General features: G+C 48.9%; 2 protein-coding genes across 2 annotated transcripts in view; both read right to left on the bottom strand.

Moving 5' to 3' along the window:
• Positions 1-1,839: 1,839 nt before the first annotated feature.
• Positions 1,840-26,358, bottom strand: part of LOC135325871 (PIN2/TERF1-interacting telomerase inhibitor 1-like) — a 266,502-nt gene continuing 241,983 nt past the window's right edge. The window contains exons 5-6 of the mRNA XM_064503841.1: positions 5,829-5,918; positions 1,840-2,066 (exon numbers count right to left, since the gene is read on the bottom strand). Coding sequence (XP_064359911.1) covers positions 1,930-2,066; positions 5,829-5,918 — 227 coding nt within the window. The 3' untranslated portion in view covers positions 1,840-1,929. The remainder of the gene's footprint in view (positions 2,067-5,828; positions 5,919-26,358) is intronic.
• Positions 9,722-10,699, bottom strand: LOC135325811 (olfactory receptor 11A1-like). Its single transcript, XM_064503790.1, has one exon. It carries the CDS (start codon positions 10,697-10,699, stop codon positions 9,722-9,724), a length of 978 nt encoding a protein of 325 aa, XP_064359860.1.

Below are 26,358 nucleotides of genomic sequence, written 5' to 3'. Positions count from 1 at the left end.
TTTGCCGGACGAAACGCAGTTTCCACAACCTGGTTTTAAGGAACGGTATTACATATAGATAGATACACTAGGCTAGATCTTGAGAAAAAAATAAATAAATATGCTAAATAAACTAAGACATACAGTATAGGGGATATTCTGATCAACAAACCAATCACCATTAGAATCAAAAAGTAAACCAGCCTTTCACTTAGGACCCTAACAACATTTCTCAATGCACTAAGTACATTTTAAATCATGCAAGTTTACACAAACATCTTAACTAGGTTGTTTTTTTTAACTTTTTAAAACACCAACATTATGCATTTCTTTGTTAATTATATTGGTTAAAGTTGCAGCCGTTTGCTGCCAAATATCAGATACATCATATACATATTTTTATACAGAATCTGGACAACACAATATTACACAGCCTAAAGAGAGAAAAAAAGATTATTTGTTCCTTTGTTTGTTTGTTTGTTTTCACTTTTGTAAAAAATATGAAATGATGATAGGAAGGAGGGAGAAGGTGTGGGAAATCTTCTACCAAATTAAAGAATTTATCAAAAGAATTCCCAAATCACGGTACAACAAGGAAAAAAATGGTTCAAACTCAGCTCCACATTTAAGATTTTCTTAGCTAAGAAACAAGACTTTACACACAGAATGTATTAGTATTTAAAAATAGAAAGAATTGCAACACCATGCTGTCTGATTCCAAATACATCTTACTTAAAAAAAATTTTTTAAAGGGAAAAAAATCAATAAACTTAGTGACTGCAAAGTTATCTCGTTGGTTTGGATTTCCTACCTACTCAGGATGCATTGCTGTGCGATGGAGCTGGACAGCCAACGTGGCCAGGACAACGCCAGGATAAAGAAATGACTCAGGATTTGCCCCCTGGTTCTGCTGGTCGCACGTTCGGGGCAGCGGGAACTGTTAACAGCATCGGGAACCCTCAAAACGGTTTGGGGTCTTTACTTTTCCGTTGCTGGGGTTGTTCGAGTGCAACTTTCTGACAAGAGCGGGGGTGACCTACTTGGTTCCCGTGGCCGTGTCCTGCCCATCAACATCCCGTAGCAATGTATGTGTTTGGTTAGACGGAAAGGAAACAGAACCTGGAAATTAACCATGGAGGATGCTATCGTTGACATGCTAAGTATACAAAAATGTTAAAATTTCAGATATAATCCAAGATACAAAATCAGTTCTGACAAGAGTTTTGTTGTTGTTTTTTTTGTTTTTTTAATAGTAACCATTACAGTGCAAGGTTTCTTAAGTTAGTATTACAGTAAAAGGTGTGTATCTGGTTTTACAGTAACTGTATCACTGATTTTTGTTATGTGTAGTAGGTCCCTGATGTTAAGTGTATGCACCAGTTTGAGAGAAAACCCCGCACAACAGTGGCTCTTTAGCTTGAAATACATTTTTTTTTCTTAAACAGTTACAAAATAACATATCAATTTCACAATTTCACAAGCACATACTTTTGCCTTAATAAAAAGCATGAAAACTTTGTTGAAACCCTGACACTTAAAGAAATGTAAAAACCGGTCAACGAGGGACGTGACTGTGTGTTTGAGTTGCGGCATTCTGCCACCCCACCGAGCTCCTCGAGTCTGAAGAAGCTTTTGTGTTGTCAAACTGCTGCTTCTTGCCCATCCACCACTGTCTGGCCTGGGCTTCACAGCCTTGTTTGTGGCAGGCAGCCTGGTGTTCAGCTCCCACAGCTGGGAATTGAGTTTGTGCGTTTAACATTACAAATGATCTGCCTTTTGCATGAACGAGATCCCCAAAGCGAGATGCCGTCCATGCCCTGTGATTCCAAGCCACATACGGATTTGGGGGGGTGTTTTTGTTTTAGAAATAATCAAGATGAGATACAAATGACTGTGCAGCCCTGGCAATCTCCCACCGCATGGGATTAACTCAAGGAAAATGCTGAGCTCCTACCCCAGAAGAACAACTTCACAGCTAAGCAAGCGGACATGCAGAACGCACCACGAAGGAGGCAATTCAGGAATAGCTGGGGTGAAACTGTTTTGATGCCTTGGCATTTGTGCTTGGATGGCAAGATCACAGGGACCTAGAAATGGAGGAATGAAGGAAAAGTAGGATAGCTGTTATTTCAAGAAGGACTAATAATTTTGAGATGGACTAGAACAGCATTAAAATGTGTCAGTGCTTTGAAAATTTCAGAAATCCACAAATTTTTAAGAGTTTGGACAGAATGAATATTATTGTTAAGATTTACTTTATCTGACTTAGATATTGAAAAGTTAACTTTCCAAGCCCAAGATAGTGACCCTCAACTTTCTCTTTGATTCTTGAAGAGTAATACCCACTCATCCTAGCAGAGATAGCTGAAGTAAAAGAGATGAATCGCTGTCTGGAGGTGCCTATTTCTCTCCAGTGACGACAAAAGGAGCCAAGGGTGATTTTCTTACAGGTTTACAGTCAGCTTTTCAATACCTAAAACCAAAGTGAATCCCACCTGTACTGCCATGACTACTTTTTGACTTAGAAAAACTAACACAATGGAGACATTGCATGCCATTTTTGCTAGTCGTGCAGCAAAGTCTTTTGTGTAAGGATGAGCCAACATTCCTGCTGTCCTTCTTCCACCCCAGCCCCATTAGAGAAGTTCAGACATTAAGTTCTAGGGGGCAAAATCACTGTAGAAGCTAGAGGTCTTAAATGTTTTCTAGAATAACTAGGCCTACCCTTCTCAACTAGCCTCACAGACTAACTTCCCAGGGCTTCAGATAGTCCAGTTTTAAGCACTTGTCTTACCTGCTTTTGACTACTTCTGATCTAGCTTGGGAACTTGTGATCTAAGTATCTGAGGACTTTGTGGACAGGCAGTAAAGAAATCTCCATGGAGGTCCTGACTTTTCAGCCTTTTGGGGTTAGGCTTGTGGTTCTCTTAAGCTTACAGTTTGGGAAGAGAGGTGGTATATCTTTCACAGGATTTTTTTTCCCCAGTTGAATTTCTCTTTGTCTTTTAAATTTATTTTTGCTTCAGAACAACTAAATAAAAGTGAGGACAGACTGCCTAGCACACCTAGCACATGCCTCCACACTTCTGCTGTTTTTCCAGCGGCTGATCAAACTTTGAGAGAAATTTCCCATTTAATGAAAACCCAAGACTGAGGAAGACCGTGATGAGAAAGGGTGTGTCTAATCCTTGAGCCTTTCCTCTTTAAAAGGAAGAGCATTTTTCCTGACCAGGGTTTTTGTTAAGTTTCCTCTACAACCCAGTGCACTGGCAGGTTTAACATGTTGAGGAGCTCCTCAGGCCAAGATTGAGGTGCGTTGGAGAGAGGTGTGGGTTTCGACAAGGACAGCTGCTGCAATGAGGAGCTGAGGAGCAAAGGCAGAGCTGAGTGGGGATGCTGGGCCTGACGGGAGGATGTGGTGTCTGACGGGACTGATGTGTGGCTGCTGGCACAGCCAAGATCATCCTGCTCTTGTGCTGAACTCATGCTTTTTTTTACAGTCTCAAAAGTGTTAGGAATAAAATCGAGGGGGTCAAGAGAAAGAGACAGGGATGGAAGATCTTTGAAAAAACGTTTGTCTTTATCCCCACTGAGCTCATAATATTCATTCAACCTCATTTAGCCTCTGGCTGGGATTTCATTTAGCCGAAGATTACAGATGCAATTTCTAAAATATGAGGCTGTTTTATTTCAATATGAAACATACCTTCTAAGTAATTCTGCAGCCTTTCCTATCTGAGTATCATGTATTTACCTACCTGGCCATTTGGAGTGGGGAGAGAAGCTGAAAGAGTGGTAAATCCCACTGAACTTTCACTGTCTAAAAATTAAAGTGCCTAGTCTAACCTCTTTACATCAGCTTCCTCTACCATTAGTGGAAGAAGACAGGCACCTTGGGCTAGGGATTCATCCCACAGATCTCACACAACTTTGTCAAGTCTTAACTTTCCAGTCGGTGACATGAAGTGAGATGAATCTCATCCATTTTACCTGAGTAAAGACAACTTGAAGAGACAGAAATTGCAGAGTCAAGCACTAAATTCCTTTCTGTACTACTGTTCAAGGGACAGGGTCATTTCTGCTGTAAGCCTGTATTTTAGGTAGTTATGAGATTAGCTGAGAAACTCTTCTTGGAGCTGTGATTTAACCTTCAGCCTCAGATATTCCTGATTATTTTCTGACTGCTGTTTTATTCCTTAGTTCAAAGTCTGGTTGGTTATAAAGTCAGATCAACCTGTTTGACTAAATTAGCAAGTTATTTTCACGCTTCTACTATTTTAAAGCTCGTTTAACTAAGAAGGGCCAAAGGTGACTGCAGTAAGCCAGGAACCCCTGCTAAACATAAGCAGAGTTAAATGGCATTGATTTCTAATTAAAAAATAGCTACTCGGCCATAGTCTGAACATCCTTCAGTTCTACTTCTTTTTCTTTTAAATTACTTGCTCCCCTTTCAGTCAGTGAATTCTGCTATTTCATATTGGACCAGGTAATGTCAATTAACAAGTAAGAGTGTTTATAACAATGTTTATAAGAGGTACGTCAAAAACTGATGTCTGAGGTCTGAAGGACAGGAGCACTGTGTTGGAGGGAAAACTCAACTCAGTGGATCCTCCACCCTTCTTTCTTTCTATGTGAGATCAAAGATCAGGAACTGGCCAAGTGGAGATACTTCCAGCCCCAGCGAGCACATGCAGAAACCAAGCTGGCATAAAACACTCCGGGTCCTTAGTGCAGAAAGCAGCTCAGAGACAATGACTTGGAATAGGTGAAGAGTGAATCTCTCAGGAAGATATGTGTAACCTTTCATGGCTTTTGGCTTCGGTAGGTAAAAGATCCTGTGGGATTCCTGTGGGTAAAAGCTCAACCATTGTCCGTGTTGCTACAACCAGTGTAGATGGCTGGGGTCTCCAAACTTCAGCTGTCCTAATGCAGACATCTAGCCTAAGGCAGCTGTCTAGATCCATACTGTAGTCAGTAGGAAAAGACGGGCACTTCTGGAAAGCGATCTATCATATGCCTGCTTTAAGATGGGAGAAGGGACCCTAGGCAACCACCACACTTATCTTCTAGTTGGCTAAACATGGGTGCAGTGGCAACACTGAGGCCTTATCACCTACTCTGGAGTTGAAGCTGTGCTTCCTGCTCCCCCCTTGAACCAAGGGGGAAGAACGCCTTGAAATGGTTCTTCCTACTTTGGCCATACCTGACACATGCAGGTGACTATCCACTAGCCACAAAATCTTGGCACTTTGATATAGTCCTTATTTTTGCTTGAATTCTTGTTTGATTTAGTTTCATTTTGTTTCTTGTGGTAGCAAGGGCTGATCATCCACACTCCACTGTTGGTTTTTTTGGCCACTGATTCCTGTCCTAATTCACCCTAATTCACATCTGGTAGATGTAAGAAGGCTTTCCTTTTCCTCCATGCAGGTTTAATCTGATCCATCTGATCTGATCTTATCCACATGATCTCTTAGCAGGGGTTACTGGAGATTGCAGAGGATAGTGCTGTACAGATGCCCAAGTAAATGTTATCAGCTTTGCATCCCCCTTCTCATTGCTTGCCCACGCACACATCACCCAGAATATTTATCATTCCTCTGCTTAGCTGATGGTTCCTACAGGCAAAAATTGATTTATTCAACAATATTAGCCTAAAGCTATCCAAAGTTGCCCAGAATAAGAAAGGAACAGCGTATTATAGCTTTAAGCAGGCTGCTGCAGGGGGTATTTCTAAACTAAGATTTTACTTGCCAAATTTAGACTGCAGAAGGTAACGGATCATCTTGACCTATGTGTTTTTCTGATCTTGGCTAGAGGTTATGAAACAGCAACAAAATTCCTCTTACTTTTCGCAAACTTCATATAATGGACACGTTTCCTGGAAGATTTGGATTTTTCTTCAAGACTAAATTTCTTCTGATCACTTGCTGAGGACTCTAAAAAAAATACAGATGCCAGCTCCATTAGAGAAACGCTAGCCACAGAATGCAAACATCAGTATACTTAACTTTCCACCTCAGAATTAAGTCTCAATAACATATCACAACATATTACTGAAGAAAGCATGGCAAGTCTTGCCTGAGACATGTTACTGCATGATTTTTTTGCCACATTCTCTTCCCTTCCCATTTCCAACCTAATGTAATTTGAAAAGGGAGATAGAGGTACTTCAGGTCCAAAGCAAAGTCTGATTTAACATCATTTCTATGGTGAGCGGAGACTAATCAGGTCAGGGTCTATTGTGCTGTTTGTTACAAAACCATCTCTACTGGCAGAGTCTGAGAAAGCTGTAAGAAACAGGCAATACAAAATAAAACAGTAAACATGAGTGGATAGAGAAAGAGAAAAAAGTCACAGCAGATAGGCCTTCCACTTCTAGCAGTACTCAAAGTGCCTCCACCTGGATGTAGCATGATACATCTATGTAAGGAAATTAAACAGCGGCAGAGCTTTACTATCCCTGAGGCCAACTGGAACAAACTGCCATATCTGTATTATTTATGTCTCCTAACTTCCGGAACAGAGCGGCTGCATCTAAACTGCTCACTAAGTCCCAAAGTTTGCTCAGGAGTTGCTTAGGAAAGCCCTTGTTGCTGCAGACCAAAACCATGTGGAGGACTAGTCTAATTTAGTCTAGTCTATTTAACAGCAGAGAAAGCAAGTTTTTGCGGCTTGGCAGATTAATGTCCTGGTACAGATGAACTCTTTGCATCCACAGAGCCTACTAATCTACAAGAAAGTCTTAGAAGTAGGTACCCGCTGTCCTACAAGAACTACTTTATTGGTCCTGTCCTGAAAAGAAATAGGCACTATGGGATTTTGTGCTCAATGACTCCAGAAAAAGCTATGCGGGTGTGATGTTTTTTTCTCCCAGCAGCAGCTGGGATGGGTAGGGCAATCAACCCATACCTTAAGGGCCAAGTTGAGTCACCTTTTTCATATGATTCCACGCCTGAATGCTCTGCAGACCAAGCTTTTTTGATGCTGGAATTACAGATTTCCACAGTTTGATAGGTAGTGCCACTTGATGACAGTCATTGAGCCAAAAATGAAATCTGCAGCCTGCAGTGGGAGAGTTTACTGCCAGAAAGCAGCCTCAGATCTACTCTTGCATTTACACACTAAACTCTACTGAGGGAAGGAAGGACTAGCAAATCCAGTTTTAGAATCTGCAGTTAGCTTGAAAAATCCTTAAAAAAAAGGGGGGTGGGTCTATGGGGAAAGTGAGCATCACAAGGCAAAATATTCTGACCAGAGATGAGGTACTTCTGAGTCTGCTCTCTGATCCACTTGTACTGAAGGGAATACTACTCAGCAATGGGTTTCTGCAGGGCTCCCTCCTGCGCCTCTTTCTTACAGCAAAAGGGGCACCAGCACCGCCTTGTGCTTTAAGGAGGAATTTCACTACTGAGCATAGAAATGTGCTCGTGTTTGCAAATAAGAGGTGTATCACGGCCTCTTCTAGTGACTGCTAATACCTCTGACGAGCTGAGCCAGTGCTGCAGGAATATTAATACACTTTTTAAAGCAATTCAGTCACAGCAATAAAGTTCCCTGGCATTTCTATAGCAAGTTTCACACAGATGAATATTCCAAAGCACACTACACGGCTGGCATGTTTATCCCATTTTACAAATGGGAAGGGGACTGTCAAGGCCCAAAGGGAGTCGTTCAGGACGACCTCCCTCCCCTTAGGACCAGCGACCAAGTTCGCGATGCCCTTGGACTGAATTAAGGTGAAAACGACACCAGCCAACCAGCTTTAAGATTTATTAAGACAAAATGGAATCAACTAACTAGACACGTCTTGCGTCACACGTTTAGGAAAAAGAGAGGAAAAGGGGAAGACAGAGAGAGAGAGAGAGAGAGAGAGAGAGAAAGACAGATATCACCACCCGTGGATCCAGTGGCGTCCCGTTGGTCCTCTTCTCTTGGGAGTCTCGGCGGCGGCGGGGGTGGGGGGCAGAGGCAGGAAGCTCCCATCTGGTTCCGCTGACTCCGCTCGAGTTCTTCAGTCGTCCCAAGCAAGCCCCCCACCCCCCATTCACAGAGTCTGCAGTTTTTATAGGTTCTTGCCCCACCTCTGGGAGGTGCTTCCTCGCTTCCCATGCAGATTAACTGTCATGCGCAGTCCGCCCTCTCGGAACCTTCCAGAAACGGGCTGGGGCATCTGGGGGTCTCCTGCTTATGCGCAGATGGCAAATGAGTACGTGCGGTCCGTGCCCTAGAGATGACCTTCTGCCCTTTTCGCGCCCTTTTTCCCCCATGCAGGTGCACGAGGTTGTTTACCTCGCGGACGGCTCCCGGGGGCCCCGGCGCGGCATTGCCCAATGCGCCTTGGCAGCAGCGGCTTTGCAGCAGCAGCAGCAATGTCGAGACAAAACCGCATGGAGAGAACCGGTTCTCTACATCCCATTGTGGCCAGTGAAGGCCAAGAGGCACTTTGGGACCAGAGTGCGTCTTGGTCCAAGATGTCCTCCTAGGAAGGGGGAAAGCAGGTGTTCTCTGGAAGTGCTAATCTCCTTGCCCTGTGTGTAAAGACGGACAAGCTACCCAGCAACTGGCAGAGAGTGGGTGCCAGGTATGTTGCCCTGTGATGTGAGAATGGCAATCCTTTTGTTTTTCCCTCTTTCACCTTTCCCAGCAAAGGTGTCCATGTCCTTTGCTGCCTGCCATTGGCCGTGGATGCTAGCCACCTTCCTCTTTGCTCTTTTGTTGTAACCAGGTTCCAAAATCTCCAAAACTGGAATGGAATCCCAGCACACGGTCATGGTTAATCACAGCTGAGATTAGGACTGAACCTCAGGGAATGGCCCATTTTAGCTTTCCAGGGTAGAGAGCGGGCATCCATGGATAAGAAAGTGAAGGCAGACGTGGAGAGGCAGACGAGGTGCTAACAAAGGGTTTTCAAGATTTGTTTAGGGTCAAAGGCCTGTCTTTGTTGACCCGGCTGAATTGACGGCCATGGAATAGGAAGGGATCCCCTGCAGACGAGCTGCCAGGGAGAGGTGTCCCACAGACACTGACAGCTCCTCTGAGGGCCACCCCCAATACTGAATTTGGAGGTTAATGCAGTGCTTTACAAAGTTTCAGGCATGGGGCTTTTGGGCTCCAGTTCATCTCACCGAAGGCTGTTTGTTGACCCAGGAGCCTTCTCCACCTGAGCTGACCTGCTGGGCTCCCTGGAGAGACCACACACAAAAAGAGGCACCCGGAATGTGCCCATCGCACTCAACGTGGGATGAATCGCAGACAGGCTGGCACTGAAGTCCCTGCATGCAGGCATGAGTGCCCTTGCCCATGCACGATATCGAGGGCCCTTTCAGACTCCCTGCGGACTGCCTACAGTGCACACTTGCAGCACCGGTCCCAGCAGCTCCCTTCACTGTTTCCCCTCACTATCTCCCAGGAATCCGTTGATGTCTGGGAGACTCAAGGCCATCACAAATGACAGGAGACACCAGTATGTGTTTTGGCAACTCTACTAGTATGTGCATTTCCATTGGAGAGAAGAGTAGTGAGGGCTATGGGCTGAGGCACCGACTTCTTCCCTGCAAATATTCACAGCAGAGGGAGATGGCTTATATCTGAGGAATCCAGAGTCAGGAAAGCACTGTGGGTCTCGATCTTCCTTCCCTGTCTGCTCACATTTCACCCCAGATGAATTTGCTCTCACTAGAGAAAGATGACACGGTTGCAACATTTCTCACCTGTAGCAGCACTACTTTATTAGCTTTATTTAGAGAAGAGTACACAACTGCTGTGAGCTCTGGGTGCAAGCCAGAGCTTTCCTGAGTGCTTTTCTGAGGGCCTCCCTGACCTCCCTGTTCCGCAGGCTGTAGATGAGGGGATTGACCAGGGGTGTGAGGACTGTATAGAAAAAGGAGAACACTTTGTTGAGCTGCCTCAGAGGGGCCGTTCTGGGCATCAGGTAGACAATGATGAGGGTGCCATAGAAAAGAGTGACAACAGTGAGGTGAGAGGAGCAGGTGGAGAAGGCCTTCTGCCTGCCCACACTCGATGGGATCCTCAGGATGGCAGCTATGATGCACACGTAGGATGCCAGTGTGAACAGGAAGGGGAAGACTACATCCAGGACACACAGAAAAAAACTTACTATTGTAACCACCCGGGTGTCACTGCAGGCAAGGTCCAGCAAAGTGGTCAGATCACAGAAGAAGTGGTCAATAGCCTTGGGGCTGCAGAACTCCAACTGCAATAGGAAAGAAGTGACTACTGTGCAGATAAGGAATCCCATCAGCCAAGACCCAGCTGCCATCTGGAGACAGAGCTTCCAGGCCATGAGGCTTGCATAGAGCAGGGGCTGGCATATGGCCAGGTACCGATCGTAGGACATCATGGCCAGCAGGAAACACTCAGTGACTGCTAAACTGCCAAAGAAATAGAACTGAGCAATACAGCCATGAGCAGAGATGGTCCTGTCCCCGGTCAGGAAGCTGGCCAGCAGTCGGGGCAGGATGGTGGAGCTGTAGCAGATCTCCAAGGAGGACAGATTGCCCAGGAAGAAGTACATGGGGGTATGCAGACGCTGGTCTGCCATGACCACCACAACAATGAGGATGTTCCCAACCACAGTCACCAAGTAGATGGTGAGTGAGAGGAGGAAGAGCGGTGTCTGGAGAGTGGGGATATTCCCCATTCCCAGCAGGCGAATCTCCACTGGCAATGTGCAGTTGTCCCATTCCCCTTTCTCCATGTAGCTCCCCGGGTCCCTCATTTTTCTTTTGCCAGCAAGGCGACCTAAGAGAAAGAAGATTTGTTTATTTCTTTTGGTCTTGTATAAAAGAACTGTGAAGGAAGCTTCTGTCAGAGAAAACATGGACTCTGGCAATTCTCTCAGAAAGTATTCACTCAGACTGTGACAGTGTCTCTACTACACCTGAGGTTATTCCAAAGAGCAAACTCAGTCCCTACCAGAGAGCAAAATACCTTTATGTGAGGGCCAGATGCCCTTTTTCCTCAAAGGAGGAGAACAGGCACCGCACCAAACAGCCGATCTCAGCTCTCTGAAACACTTGTTTTGGGAGGGACAGGCCATGTACTTCCTTTAACATGGTGTGGTCAGGAGTTCACATCCACGGCGCTGTGCAGTGGGACTGCCTGAGAGGACTCTCGGGCATCCTCCACGTGGGCGTTAGAGAGAAAAGTGAGATAGATGTGAGAGAAGGTGGATGCCTGAGCTCATCAGCCGATGTGAGGAAGAGAGATTTTGAGCAGGGTGGGCAGAGGGAGGAGGACAGGGAAGACCCTTTGGCTTGTATAACTCCCCTCAGCAATGGTTTCTGAGGGCTTTGGGGCTGCCTGGCGGCACAGCTCAGCAGGTGGACCTCAGCACTACCAGCTGTGCTCGTGGGGCTCCCTGGGCAGCACTGCTAGGAGAAGGGGTGGGTATTTCCGTGGTGAGCAGTGGGTGACATTGGGAAGGAGCATTGTTCTGCTCCTGTTTGTGGTAAGTGCCCGGGACGTACCTGTGTGCACGGCCAGGGAAAGTCCCTGCCTGAGGAACACAGCCCTCTACCCAGATCCTACCTCCCAGCAGAGGGGTGGGCGCCCCTCGGCAGGACTCTGGGCTGGCTCAGGGACAGCAAAGGCACAGACTCTAACTCCACACCCCCGGCAAGCTTTTCAGGACTCTGCTCAGCTAACAAGGGCACTGGAAGAAATGTGTGGAGGGGAAGAGGGAGCTGGAGTAGAGGACACCCAGGAAGGGAAATGCCTGTCACCTCTCTCACTCAAAGATGCCAGCATGCAAAGCCTCACCGGCTGAAAAGGAAGAGACCTGGCTCAGAAGACACAACACAGACCTGCAGTCCTCAGGATGAGGTGATGATCTCCGCACTGATGGTGCCGGGCAATGACGACCAAGGTCGGGGTGTCACCCTCTGCCTCTTCCCACCACATCCTTCTCTCCCCTGAGCTCTCTGCAAACCATGACCCAGGGCTCAGGCACTGCTCTGCCTTTGGTGTCTTCTTCTGGCAGCTCCTGTGGTGCATGTCCAGCAGCACCCAAATGCCCCCTGCTCTCCAGAGTGTCCTGGGCTTTATAGCACTAACGAGTCTCTGAAGGTTCCTGCTGCAGCTCGTCTCTCCCCAGGGTCTGCAGAGAGTGAGCAATGCATAATTGGCTCTCAAAGGAGACTGAAACCTCTGAGCTGGTGAGAACTTTGTAAACACTTCTGGCATACAGCTTTCCCCATAACTCTGGTCACTCCAAGTGTGGGACATGCTCCTTTGAAAAGGAAACTGAGGCAGAGAAATCATCAGGACTCCTCCAAAGTCATGATGCAAAGTCAGTAGTGAGCCCATGAATGGGATTCCCCTCACCTCCCTGCAGACAGCTGTGCATTCACTGACCCTCTCAGGTTTAGAGAGCCCTGATTGCCCGAGCTGGTCCCTCCAGCCTCCCCTGGTGGTCAGTGGGGAGGAAGAGGCCGAGCCACAGGCATTTCCAGGGGCCTCCTTGGCTGCTGTTGTGGCACCAATAGATGCCACCGGGCATGAGTCCTCTTGGCCCTGTTGGACTTGCATGTGATGAGATGCTGTCTCCTCGGCCTCTGCTCTGGATGGAAATGTAGGAAAGGGTGGCACAGTGGACAAAGACTTTATTGCTGTAGCTGCTAAGGACAGGAGACATGAATGTCAGGGGGAGGATTGTTTTTCATGAGAGGAAAAGTCATTTGAATTTAAACACGAAGGTGTGCGTGTAACATCTCAATGTGTTCCATCCTCATCTATTCAGGAGTGCTGGCACATGGGATGCCTTCTTCTGTGCACGGGAAGGCCATGTAGCTTAGATCTCGTAGTATGTCTCTGGCCTCCAGCAGCCTTTTGGGAAGGCTGAGAATCACCTCAAAGCTCTGTGTTACCTCTCCCGCCCCTCGGTCTTTCTCAAATATCCAAAAGCATTATAAATAGCCCTCGAGATATGTGTCAAAGGATCAAAGAATAACTCTGTTTTGGGGGGACTTCAGGAGGTCTCTAGTCCAGCTGCAGTCAGGTTAGGTCGGATCAAGGTGCTCAGGCTTTATCCATTGGGCCTTGAAAAGCTCCAAGGATGGAGACTACGCAGCTTCCCCGGGCAGCCTCTTCCAATGCTCGACTGTCTCATGGGGAAGCAGTTTCTCCATTCATCCAGTCTGAACGTCTGCTGTTTCACCTTATGCCCACTGTCTCTCATCCTCCAAACTTGCACTGCTGTGAAGAGCCTGGCTCTGTCTTCTTAACAGCTACTTTGTAGGCACTGGATGGATGATGTTATTTCTCCCCCTCTCCAAAGCCATCTCTTCTCCAGGCTGAAAACCCCCCATTCCATCGCCTTTCCTCACAGGGAAGTGCTACAGCCCCCTTGATGTTCCTCTGCTGAACTCACTCCACTTTGTCATTGTCTTTCCGTTATTGGGGACCCAGCACTGGTCATGGCACTCTAGATGTGATCTGAGTGCACTGAGTAATGGGGGGTGATCACTTCCCTCCATCTCCTGGCTGTGCTTCTGCGCATTCAGCCTAGGAGGCTGTTGGCCTTCCTCGCTGCCAGGGCACACTGCTGGCTCACGCTCACTTGTCCATGCATCAGCACCTCCAGGGCCTTTTCTGCATAGTTGCTCCAGGCCAGTCTGTTGACAGAGCCCTGGTTGCACTAACAGGCTTTCATGGTCCTGACTAGACTCACCAGAGGCCTGCACACACACCCCTGCCCACAGTCCAGGAGTGCCATCTAAGCTCAGGCCTTCATCTTCTGTCCCATCTTGAGTTAGGTTGCAAGTGTGCCTGTCTGCAGCTGTATTACAGCTGTGCCTGTTCCTGACCACGGATCCTGTTGATCCGGAGTCTGACTCGCGGCCTGACTTTCTGAGTTGACCTTGGACCTACCTCATCTCTCTGTGACTGCCCTGCAATTACGGGGCTTTGTCTGACCTTGGTTACTGTCACTGGACCTGATCCTGATTTGCTGACTTGTGTTCCCAGCTTGACCTTGGACCCTCCTCGTCACCAAGAATTTGCCTGATGGTATGGAGTCTTGGTTGAACCTGGCTGTGATCTCCAGGTCTGCCTTGCTTGTCTCGCTCAGGTATGGTGGGGCTGGGCCCCAGCTGGTGGGGCCCCTGTCCTGTCAACCATTCTATCCCACTTGGCTCCCAGCATGCTATCCCTCCGGGAGCAGCCAGCTGTTGCTGCTCCCTGAAATCTGGCCCCAGCATATTTTGTTGCAAGGGGTTTTTACTTCTCAGAGACAAAATTTGACATCTGTCTTTCTTGAATTTCATGTGATGTCATGCTACCTGTTCATCGAGACTGTGAAGGTCCCTCTGGATGGCTGCCTTGTCTTTGAGCATATTGACTGGTATCCACCAAGTTTGTTCTGTTCTGCGGACATCCTCCAGGTGAGTGATCAAGATGTAAAATAAGACAGATCCCAGGAGAGACCCCTGAGGGACTGCACATGTTAATGGCCCCCAGGTAGAGTACAACCCATCAAACAGTCTATTGGGAGCCCAGTCACCCAACCAGTGTTATTCTTCTGGTTGTCCACCCATCTAGACATCACATCCTGACTTGAGAGATCCAGTGGAAAGCCTCGTTAGAGACAAGGTGAGTGACATCCACTGGTCTTCCCTCTTCCACTGATCCAGTTGTTTTATCCTAGAAGGTAATAAGGTTGTTGGGGCAAGAGTTCAACTTGGGAAACCCATGCTGACTATTACCAGTCACATTCTTTTCCATGTGCTCACAAATGTATTTCAAGAGGACTCACTCCATGATTTTCCAAGGCACTGCAGTGAGGCTGAGCAGCCTGTTGTTCCTTGGATTATTAGAAGAACGATTAAAAGAATGGCCTGTTCTGAAGAGGGGTTCAAATTTTGCTTTCTTCTGGGCATTGGGTATGCCTGTCCTCTTCACCACCGCCTCACAAAAATGATAGAGAGAGTCCTGGCAAGAACATTGATGACTTCCCTCAGCATGCTTGGATTTAGCCTGTTGGGTCCCATGGATTTTAGAAGTTGAGTTCTCATAACTAACCTCTTACTCAGGCCTTGTCCACTGCTAGTCCTACTGCTCCTTCTTGAACCTTGTCACTAATGACAGCGGAGTACTTCAGCCTTCTGTGTGTCTGCTGTCACTAAGCCACCCACTCCATTCAGTAAGGCGTCAGTCTTTCCTTGTTCAGCCTTTGACTACTGTCAACGGACGTCCTTGACATCCTTTTAAAGTCTCAGCTTCAGCTTTGGCTTTCCTGACACCATCCCTCCATGCCTGGGCCATGTTTCTCAGTTCCTCCTTTGTAGCTTCTCCCTGCTTCCACCCCCGGCATGCTGCTGCTTTGCATTGAAGCTCCACGCCAGCTGCCCCCACCCGCATTAAGGGAGGAGGAGACATTTCACATGAGGCAGTTTTAACACCTCCTGAAGGCCAGATGCTCTTTGGAAGGGGAAGCCACCAGTGCAGTAAACCTCCATGGGAAACGTTTTGGGATGATCTGACCTAACAGCGACCCCTAAAGAATGTCTCACCCCATAGCCAGAGCCCTTCATCTTGAATAAATAAATAAATAAATAAATGCAACCTCTTTTGGAAAGGAAATCCACAACCATCATAGCCCTCCGAATCAGCTAGTCTCTTGCCCAGGTTCTGCCTCCTTGTCCAGCCTCTGTCTTGCAAGCTATGGAGATGGAATGTGCCTATGCCATGCTCAGTGGGCTGGTGCCTCCTCTCTTCTCTTCTCCCGCAGACAAGACCAGCAGGAGTTCAGTGGTCAGAAACCTTCCAGCTCAGAGGCAAGAACAGAGGATCTCCCAGAAATGGATCAGGCAAGGAGATCTGGAGGGAAGATCATCCCCAAACAAACACCACTGACCTCATATCGTGAACTAACTGAGAAGGTCAGGAGGCTCCGTTATCAAACTCATGCTCCTTCCAGGTCCCTGCTGGGAGCACAGCTTTCCTCCCGATCGACAGCCAGGACCCAGGGTCCAAGGCCAAAGCGGGATGGAGGGGTAATAGCTCCAGCCACTTCTGGGATTATTGCTCATAGTCCTGGTGTCCAAGAGGGTGTCCTTGTGGGGCAGTGAACACAGGCCCCACTCTGATGTGGTGCAGAGCATCCTTCAACTCCCCTGCACAGGTCACTCCTAGCACAACCTGCTCCAGAGCTTCCCCAGGGAGATCAGAGTAGGGCTGGAAGTGGGGAACTCCCCAGGGACCCAGACTGAGCTTTGGGGTTTGGCTGGGTGCTGCACAGACCCCTTCCCCCTCCCACAACAGCATCCTCCCATTTTGCCAAGTTTTGAACAGACCCCTCTCCCCAGCTGAAACTGGGTGCCCCTCTGACCCAGACCAGGAACCACCCCCCAAATATGCTGAGCATGGGTCAGATTCCCCTGTTACAAAATATTGCCCCCCCCATGCTGGGCCCTTCACAACCATCCCCCATTTCTTCTCCCAAACCCGAGTCCATTAGGCCCCCACATCACCCCTTCCCTCAACATGCTCCCCACCCCAGGCCTTAAATCCTGCTGCCCTGCCATGGAATCCTGCCCTTGGGTGAAGTGAATCCTGCAACATCTCCCCAAGCATTTATGTCTCCCATCTTGATGCCTCCGTCTGAGAGGGCTCCCCGGACTCCCATTAAGGCCAGCGGATGCAAAGAGGAAATTTGGGATCACAGTTCGTGTCGGTCCAAAGTGTCCTCCTAGGAAGGGGGAAAGCAATTGCTCTCTGGAAGTGCCTTGTGAAAAGGCAGATGAGCTACTCTGCAGCTATTACAGGATGGGCATCAGGTGTATTGCCCTGTGAGGCGAGGATGGCAATCCATTTGTTTTTCCATCTTTCACCTTTTTCAGCAAAGCTGCTTTCCCATTTCATGCCCGTTGCTGCCTGCCATTAACCAGGTAGAGCAAACAGAACCTCACCCTGATGATAGTCACATTCCTCTTTGGATTGTTCTTTCAATGAGGCTCCAAAATCTCCAAACATGGAATAAAATTCTTACACATAGGTATCATTAAGCATATCTGCCATGAGGATTGAACATCAAGGCCCAAAGTATTTGTAGCAATTTCCCGCTTGCTTTAGCAGTGCCTGTGACGCTTTTATGAGAGCCTGGGTCATGTTTTCATTGAGAATCACTTCAGAACTACTTCTGAGAGGCTGCAAAAGCATCTCTGCAGAGCCCAGGGCATTTCCCACACACACAGGGCATGTAAGGGAGCCATCGCATGCTTTTTCAGGGTGGAAGAAAGGAGGCACAGAAGTTCATCTCCACAGATGCTGTAAAGCACTCTCTTGCTCTATTTTTGGTAGTTTCAGAGGTCTGAGGATGAAGTGTTAGAAATGAGGTTCGAAGATGAAGTACAGGAGTGCGTGCCTTACTTTAATGCATACAGTGCGTTGTCCTAAGGCCTTTAAGTTTACAGGAAAGAACCCTCACCTTTTTTGGAGAACTGGGAAGGGTTTTTTGTGTGACATGTGCTGAGAATAGGATTCACATATGGAGGGGCTGAGGACCACCTCTGTGGGTTCAGACTCCTGGAGGATGCAGGCCAAGGCTGATGGATATCAGGGGAATGGAGGCAGCACAGTCTCTCCAGCTGCTGGCATCCCAGGCACATGGGCCCCTATGACTCATGCTCCCCACCGCAGTGGCTGGCACTGAGACCTTCTCACAGACACCTGCACACAGAAGAGACAGCCCCCTCAGCCCAGAAAATGGAGTTTAATGAGAAGGCAGGAGAGGCTGGGGGACATCAGGCGCAGGGCATGTCAAGCGTACTGACCAGCACTCTGTTCACATGTCATCCATTCCTTTCATCCCCTTTATTTTCTCATGCTTGCAGCCCCTCAAAACACCTTAATGCATCCCTTTTCCTGCCTTTGGGCTTTCCTTAAACATTCCATAGTAAGTCTTGCACAATCCCAAAATGCTCTTCCCAGCATCCCAGAATGTCTCATACTCCCATAGGCAGCAACCACCATCCTCAGTCTGCAAGGCCAATGGTTTATGACTAAAGGATTATGTGCACAATCAATCAAAGATGTAACTTAGCAAAGTTTTCAAAGTTTCAGCATGCTATTAGTCACTTACTGAGGATCTGTTGCGGGTAAGGAATCTCTCGGCCTCAAGGAGTAACCTTGAGAGGCATCCCTGCTCAAGAGGAGGTTCTGCAGTGCGGCCTGCTGCCATGCAGGAGAGCTCCATGGGCTCTGGGCTGCCCCCTCTTTATGGGGGAGGAGATGATTGACTCATAGTCCTACTTGCATGCTAGATGGGCCTTAGTTGGCACATGCTCAATTAGCCCCTGCCTACGTGCTGTTTATGGGGAGGCCAGGTTGAGGGGCAGAGAGCACAGTGAGGTGGGAAGGAGCACAGCGTCACAGGTGTGTGTGCTGCTCTTGCTTTAGCCTATGGCACTGCTCCCGGCATACATCATACCTCTGCATGAACTGTGCGTTATTCCCAAAGCTTTAGCAGGAGTGAACAGTCCCATCCTTGGTGACAACACAAATACTCCTTTTTTGGAGGAGAAGGGCATCATCTATAGGGGCATCTTCAATGTCTGTGTATTTGCCTGGTGTTCAGAGTCTGTGTGGTTTTAATGATCCTCCTTTCCAAATGGAGAGAGTCACCTTCCTGACTAGCCTCTAAAAAGCAAGTGAACATCTTTAAGATGTCCATTTGTAACTCAGTGTGCTGGGCTTTAGTTTGAGTGAGCTAACTGTGCTTGGATGCAAGTATGGTTGGAAATGTTCCTGTTTTCCCTGGCAGGATAGCAGCTAGCTTGCAGTCTACCTCCCCAGTGGATCACCAAGTGCTTTACAGAGGAGGTGCTGGTGGCTTGCCCGTTTTTCAACTAATGAAATAATGAAACCGATACAGTGAAAGAAAAGGGCTCTTGCCATGTGTTGAGGGAGGAGAGTGGGAAAGGACCTGAGCTCTTCCTTCTCCCCAGTCTTGCTGCTCTGAAAGAGTGGTGCTGGAAGCTGACGTGGTGGTTGCTCTTGTTCATGGATGCAACAGAGGTTGTAGCCACATGTAGCACTGCAAAAAGCCTTTCTTAATCAGGAGGCGGATTCATCAGAACTGAGTGTGACAACAGCGAAACAACCCATTTCTGTCTTTCCCTGCTTCTCTCAGGTGTTACCGACTAGCAGAAAATGCTCGTGACCAGGACAGACCCAGGCAGCAGGCCAGGGCAGGGCTAAGCTTGTGGTGTTCGTTATTTCCATTTTAGGGAAAGCTGACTGAGTGTTTTCAACCCTAAATGTTTGCACTCTTACATGTATGTTGTTGAGTGAAGAATGCCCTCATGCCAGTTGTGTCTTCCATGGGAAGGAGCAGCATTCTTCAACAAATGGCACTTTCACAGAGGTTTCCTGCGGGCATTTATTTCATTTCTGTGTCATTCTGAGCACTCTGCTGTTTTAATCCTTTGCCTCATCTGTTCAGTAACACTTGAAAGGCCACAGTGCACAAGCTTAGTTGACTTAGGGTACAAGATCGCAACATGTGTTTAGTCCTCTCCTACGTGTTTTGTGAGATATGTGGTGCATCTTTTTGACTTTCCGCTGTGATAAGGACTGAGATCAGAAATCCAAGCTTAACCATGGAAATGAGACTTCTTAGTCCCAATCTCAGCTGAAGAGCTATATAGGGAGGCTTTGATGGGCTGCTTAATGCTTGTTCAAAGCAAAGCAACTTGGTGGCTCTCTTGCCTCTATTTAACTGTGGAAGCAGTAGCACCTGGCTGCACATTTTGAGAGCGGCCATCCCTTAAAAGGAACTGGGGAGTACGGAAAAGGAGGAATTTGCTGGCTGATGGGGTGTACAAAATAGCCTTCCATTTTAGTCCTGAGCAAGACTTTGTGCATTGTCTGCTAGTCAAACAATCTGACCTTGCTTTCTCGCACTTGGCTTGGAAAGGGCTAGCAAAACAGTACTTTACTAAAGCCTGCAGACTAATGCTGCAGTCTGAGGAAAAAAGGGGAGGGGGGGGTTGTGTGTTTGGTTTACCCAGGTTCAAACAAGAAGGAGATTCTATTGCAGATCTGCGTATTTTATCCTAACGGCCCCGTGGTTTCTTTGCCTTCCTTAGGCAGACCGGGATGCCAACAGCCATGTAGCAACCTGTCAAATGCACAGCATGGACTTATGATTGCCTGACTCCGGTATGGTCACCTCCGTTTGCCCTTGTGTTGTCAGCTGAGTTCCCTTTGAAGCTCACCGCCTTCAAGAGCTTCCAGGCTCCTGCCTTAGGTGCCTTGGCGTGGAGAATGCCTGCTGTGGTTGGCTGAAACCTCAGCGCTGTGAGGGCTGCAGCCTGATGTGGGAGAAGAGTTGTTGCTGTTCTTGTGTTCATTCCTTGGCTGCTTTCTTGTGTTTGCTAGTTCTCATGTCTTCTGTCAGCTTCCTCTCTTGCAGCTGTTGCCACTGATGTGAAAACAGACTGAAACAACCCTGCCCTTCCCAGCTAGGACTCGGAAATTAAAAAATAGGCTGCTCTTGCTAACTGAGCAGCAAACTGAGGAAGCCAGTTACCCGTGCTCTGAAACACTAGTGTGGTTTCCAAGCTCTAACTTAGGCTTTGACAAGCCTTGTTTAGCTGACTGCCGCACACGGGTTCATGTGCTCTCTACTTGGTCTCACGAGACCTTTCCTCAAACCATCAAACAGCAACCGCATGACCAGCACTGGCCTATAATGGCACTAGGCAGAAGTGACCTCACAAGCACAGCCAGCAGCCATGGCCATACCACTGGCCTATCAGAGCCTCAGGCAGAAGTGACCTCAGAACCCCAAACAACAGCCATGTGACCAGTACTGGCCTATCCAGCACTAAAGCAGAAGTGACCTTGTGAAGGCTATTATTGAACTGAAACTGTCTAGAGGTAGCTGCTTAGCACAACTTAGAGAAAACTTGCTTAGCATGAGGAGCTGAACTTGCTGAAGCCTTAGGCCGCCCTCAGAGACCATGAGCAACTTTCACCTAGTTCCGTAAGAAAGGGCCCCAGAGCTGGTTTGAGCTGGAAAGAGGAAGGAGTGCCAAGCAGTCTGCATTCCTGTGTCTCACACTCGGAAAGGGAGGATGTCGAGCCTTTGAAATAAGGCCTGTGCAGGGCATCGGGACCTTGAGGAACAAAGCCTGCTCTCACTGCTGGGGCAGTGCTACTTGTTGTGGTCTGGAATGACCTCCTCCTCGTCAGGACCTTGAGAGACACCAGTGGGACACAACAAGGAACGATGGCACATCCGTCAGCAGAAACTGCAACAGCAAAAATAGGGAAAGAAACAGCCTGCCTAGGGACAACGATGGGACCTACTAAGGAACGGGAAGACTGCAGACCTGAATGTTACTATTGGTCTGAACTACCACGTGAGGGGTGGAGAACTTAGACTGAAAAGTTGTAATTGCCCAGGGATTTCTTTGTTCGGTGTCCGTCTTCAGAGGCACCCAGCTCAAGCTGTAATTACTGCATGTGCACCATTAAAATTTATTTATTTAATTTGCTTTGATTTGGCTCTGAACTTCTCAGTGGGAGCCTAGGGTCAGACCCTGTAATGGTGGCCGGTGAGCCTCCCCTTCTGTATATGACAGCCATAGCACTGGCCTATCAAGGGCCTCGGGCAGAAGTGACCTCACGACTGCAAAAAGTAGCCCTTTGCCTAGCACTGGCCTATTAGGCACTGGAGCACGAGGGACCTCACACCCACCACCAACAGCCATCGGCCTAGTACCTCACAGCCACAAGCAACAGCTACATGACCCTCAGTGCCTGATAGGCCAGTGGTGAAGAAGCGACCTCAGAACTGCAAACAGCAACCACATGACCAGCACTGGCCTATAACGGCATTATGCAGACGTGACATCACGAGCGCAGCCAGCAGCCAGGGCCATACCCCCGGCCTCTCGCGGCCTCAGGCACAAGGGACCTCACAGCCACAACCAGCAGCCATGGGACGAGCGCTGCCCTTTTAGTTACTGAGGAAGAAGTGACCTCACAAAGGCAAACACCCGCCACGTGACCAGCACTGGCCTATCAGGCGCTGAGGCACAAGTGACCTCAAATGCACAGAGAAAGCCATGTGACCAGCACTGGGCTAGAGGGCTTTGAGGCACAAGGGAACTCACAACCACAGACAACCGCCATGGCCTTAGCAGTGGCCTAGCAGGCACCGATGCACAAACGACCTCCCAGCCAGGAACAACAACCGTGGGCCTAGCACTGGCCTCTCAAGTCCTGAAACAAAAATCCCCTCACAGCGTTGAAGCCATGTGCCTGTTGCTGGCCCAGCACGGACTGAGGCGCACGACCCGCAGACCCTAAACAGCACTGCTCTGCATAACGCTGCTCTGCCAGGTGCTCGCACAGAAGTGAGCTCAGAATCAGAAAGAGCAGCAATGGCTCTGCTGCTGGCCTGTCCGATTCTTCAGCAACAGTGACCTCAGCATCTGCATCCAAGCCACGTGCTTGCTGCTGGCCTCTCCGGCACTGAGGCAGAAGGGACCTCACAAGCACAAAGGCAGCAATGTGCTTGATGCTGTCTACTCAGGCACTGAAGCAAAGGTCACCTCACGTGTACAGGAATGAGCAATGTGCCTGCCGGTGGCCGAGCAGATCCTGAGGCCAAATGACTTCACAAATACGGACACCAGCAATATTCATCGAGCTGGATTCTCAGCTGGTGCGGAGGCTGAAGTGACCTCACAGGCAGCCATGAAGCCATAGAGCTGCTCCTGGCCTGGTAGCAGCTGAGGCACAATTGACCTAAACAAGCACAAACAGCAGCAACATGCATGCTGATTGCCAATCACACACTGACGCACAGCTGACCACAAAAGCACCACCAGCAGCAATGGGCCTGCTCCCCGTCTGTGAGGCACTGAGACACAAGAGGCCTCACCAGCATCACCAAAGCTGTGTGCGTGCTGTTGGCCTGCCGGGTTCAGAGGCACAACCGACCTCACAAGCACCAATGGCATTGACAGGCCTGCTGCTGGCCCTGTTTGGCACCAAGTCACAAGCGACCGGGAAAGTGCAAACCTTCACAGAGGAGAAGCTCGCCTGGGCTGCTTGCAGGCTTCTGCAGATGGCTTTCCTCTCCTGGCAAGACTCTCTCCAGGTCATGGCACATCTCCACTCTGTCACCCTGGGCGCAAATGACAAAAGGAGACAGTGGATCTTGCTTTTCCCTCATTACCATCAAGTCCTGGCTGTGAGCCTTTGAACTGGAGCAGCTGCACAGTGACAGCAGGATGACACTTCCATTTCCAGGGCCGAGGTAGAGAGATCAGCTGAGGGAGCAGCTGCACTGGAAAGGCTTTCTGACATTGTCAGATCAACTCAGCACTGCACCCGCCATCAGCCTGACGCCAGACCTCTGCTGTGCCAGCTGGTCTGCAAACACACTGTCTCTGCCCCCCAGAGCTGCCTGTTCTGCTAGGTACAACCACGTGCCAGCGAGAAGAGAGGGATGCAGGACACTTGCCGCTTGCACGCTCCCCAGGCACTGCTCTGCTCGCTGCCTTCCCGTGGCTCCTCCAACGCCTTAGAGCAAATATGGCAAAGCAGCTGTCTGCATGTGGAGTCAGACTGGAAGCGGCTGGGGTGAGCTGCATGGGGAATGGGGAAGGGCTACGAGTGCTACTTAGGGAAAGGGCTAAGGACGGGACTCTGCTGCCCCTCAGGAAAGGGGGATCAGGGCGTGCCTGAAGAAGATCAAGAGACCCATTTGGCCCCATTTCCAGCCCTTTCAAGATTTCCAGTGTCTTCCCCTCCCAATCCCACTGCATACTCAGTTCACCCGCCAGCTCCTCTTCCCCACTCACTGTTCTCCCAAATGCCGCTGGCTTTTCTAAGTCCTTACGCCACGACCTCCCACACACAGAGTGTTTCCACTCTGCTTCCAGAGCAAAACTGAGATTTTCTTTTAGAATCAAGATGCCAAGTTGATATTCAAATCTCTTGAGCAGAGGTGCAGTTCCTATGTAGGAAAAAAAAAAAAAAAAAAGGCCAGACCAAGGTATAAAGACCTCCAGGTGGCTGAAAGATGGAGCCGGGCTTATTTAGGAGAGATTCCAGATATGTTCCTCTGATCTGTAGTAAAGGTAGTTAGCCAAAGAAATGGTGTCTCTGTGTGTATACAATCTGAAAAAGTCCAGAACAGTTGAGGTTGGAGGACACCAGGAGATCATGTGTTCCAAATTCCTGTTGAAAGCAGGACCTTAGATGAGGTGGTCCAGGGACCTGTCAAGCCAAATATGGAGCATTTCCAGCGAGGGAGATTCCACCACTTTGCTGCGTAACCTAGTCCAGTGTTGAACTGTTCTCACAGCGAAGAATTCTTCCTCCATCCAGATGGGATTTCCTCGGAAGCAATCTGTGCCCATTGACTCTTGTCCTGTCACCATGCATCCTTGGCTTGACTGAGTGTAGAAAATAGAGACTATTTTCTTCCCCTTTCTCATTCTGCTGGTACCTGGTCAGATGAGCTGAGCAAGTGCAAAAGGCTTTTTGTCTCCCCGCATTGCAAGGGATTCTCAGGATGGTGGTGATGATGCAGACAGAAGAGGCCAGGCTCAGAAGAAATGGGAAAAGAGCTTCTATAAAAGAGATCAAGGAACTCAGCAGCAGGATCACTGTAGGATCATCACAGGAGTGATTAATGATGGGCATGAGTTCACACAAGAAACTGTCTATCTCACTAGCACCAGAGAGACTTAGCTGTGACGTAAGGGTACAAGCCACACATCCACCCATGTGGCTCACAGCTGCGAGGTCAAGATGGAATTTGATATTTGCTGCTGAGATTCCTGCAGAGATTTGCCCCTTGCTCAGTACCAGGGGTAGACCCGTCTTGCCAGAAGATAACATTGTGCACAGGCCAAGAAACCAAAACAAGGAAGCTGTGCAATGCAGACCTACACAGAAACAGTGTACAAGGACACCAAGGCAGAAGACATGACCGCTGATGTGATCATGCAGCTGACATGCCCCGGATGAGCACAGTGTCCCTGTGGAGATGGTCCCCCTCACGCCGTCCCTTCAGAGGCATCCCCTCAGGCCCCTTTAGGACTCACACCTGGAAACAGAGAGGAGGTGATCCTGGCCTCTGCTCCTCCTGGCATCTCTGCTGCCCCACAGCCTCGCTCTTCAGTGCCGTCCGTAGCTCCCGCAGCAGTGTTTCCTCCAAACGCTCCCCTCTGGCCCCAGGCTCACCCAGCCCCTTGCGGCCATTTCTCTCTTCCTCCCATCACTAACTCCTCCCTCAGTCCCTCTCTCTCTGCACCTCTTTTTGCTGAAATCCCACCGACAGTTAATGGGGGTGGGGGGTGGGGGATGACGAGGACAGGAGATAGCACACACTCTCACCCCCCTCCGCTCTCTCTAGGCCTCCCGAGGGAAAAGTGGACCAGGAAAACCTCAGGCAAAGAAGGCCCTGAGGGCCTCTGCCCTTTCCGTGGGGTTCAGGATACGGAATTATTGACAGGTTTCGCCTTTCCACTTCTCATTTCTTTGCAGCAAAAAACAGTGTACTCAGCTTTACACACTGCATTTATGAGGCATCATCTCCTTTCTGAAGTCTGGTTTCAAAGCTGGAAGTTGTGGATGAATACCTTCCTTTTGGAAAAGCTCTGAAGCATGGAGTGTTTGAGGTGGATTAATGCATAGGACAAGAAGAGCTGGAAGTCACTGCACAAAACATCGCTGGTTCAGCCCACTTCCAGTTAACTCCAGCTCACATTTGGTTTCCCAGTAAGAGCAGAGCAGGGTGTTACAGTGTTTCCCAGCCAGCGTAAGTCTTTGCTAGAGGCAGCTCAATCCATCGCCAGACATGTTAAGATGGAATGGCAGCTTTTAGGCTACAGTTGAAAACAGGAGTTTGGACAAGCATAGCATCCCCCTGGCACCCCCCGTCAGTCCTACATCAGGCAGCTGAAATTCCATGACCAAGTCAGTCTCTTTCCAAGGAAAAATCACAGAGGGAGGAGTCAGGGTTCTCAGCTGTGCTTTTTATTGTTAAAGGCAGGGTGAGCTCGGTGGCAAGTATTTGGCAGGCAAACGTCCTCCAGAGCGAGGTGGAGTCACAGCTGGCTGTGCAGTGTGCCTGCACATGCCATTCCAGATGTGTGCAGCGGTTCCCCAGGAGAAGGGTGGTGCTGCAGGGTTGGACATTTGCCGGTCTGCACGGCGCCCAGCGTCCCTGTCACTCTCCACCCCACGCAGTGCAAGGCCAGGGGTATCAGAAGGGTGGTGGCCACGCTGGGCAGCTCCCAAAGGTGGACGCCAGCCTGCAGGGCAGGTCCCGGCTGATGCTGTCCCTCGTGAGCAGGACCAGGCAGAGCAACACAAGCTGCAGGCAGG

Source organism: Dromaius novaehollandiae, unplaced genomic scaffold (assembly GCF_036370855.1).
Source record: "Dromaius novaehollandiae isolate bDroNov1 unplaced genomic scaffold, bDroNov1.hap1 HAP1_SCAFFOLD_30, whole genome shotgun sequence".
Lineage (NCBI taxonomy): Eukaryota > Metazoa > Chordata > Aves > Casuariiformes > Dromaiidae > Dromaius > Dromaius novaehollandiae.
Note: the sequence above shows the minus strand (reverse complement) of the source record. Positions and strands in the feature narration are given on the sequence as shown.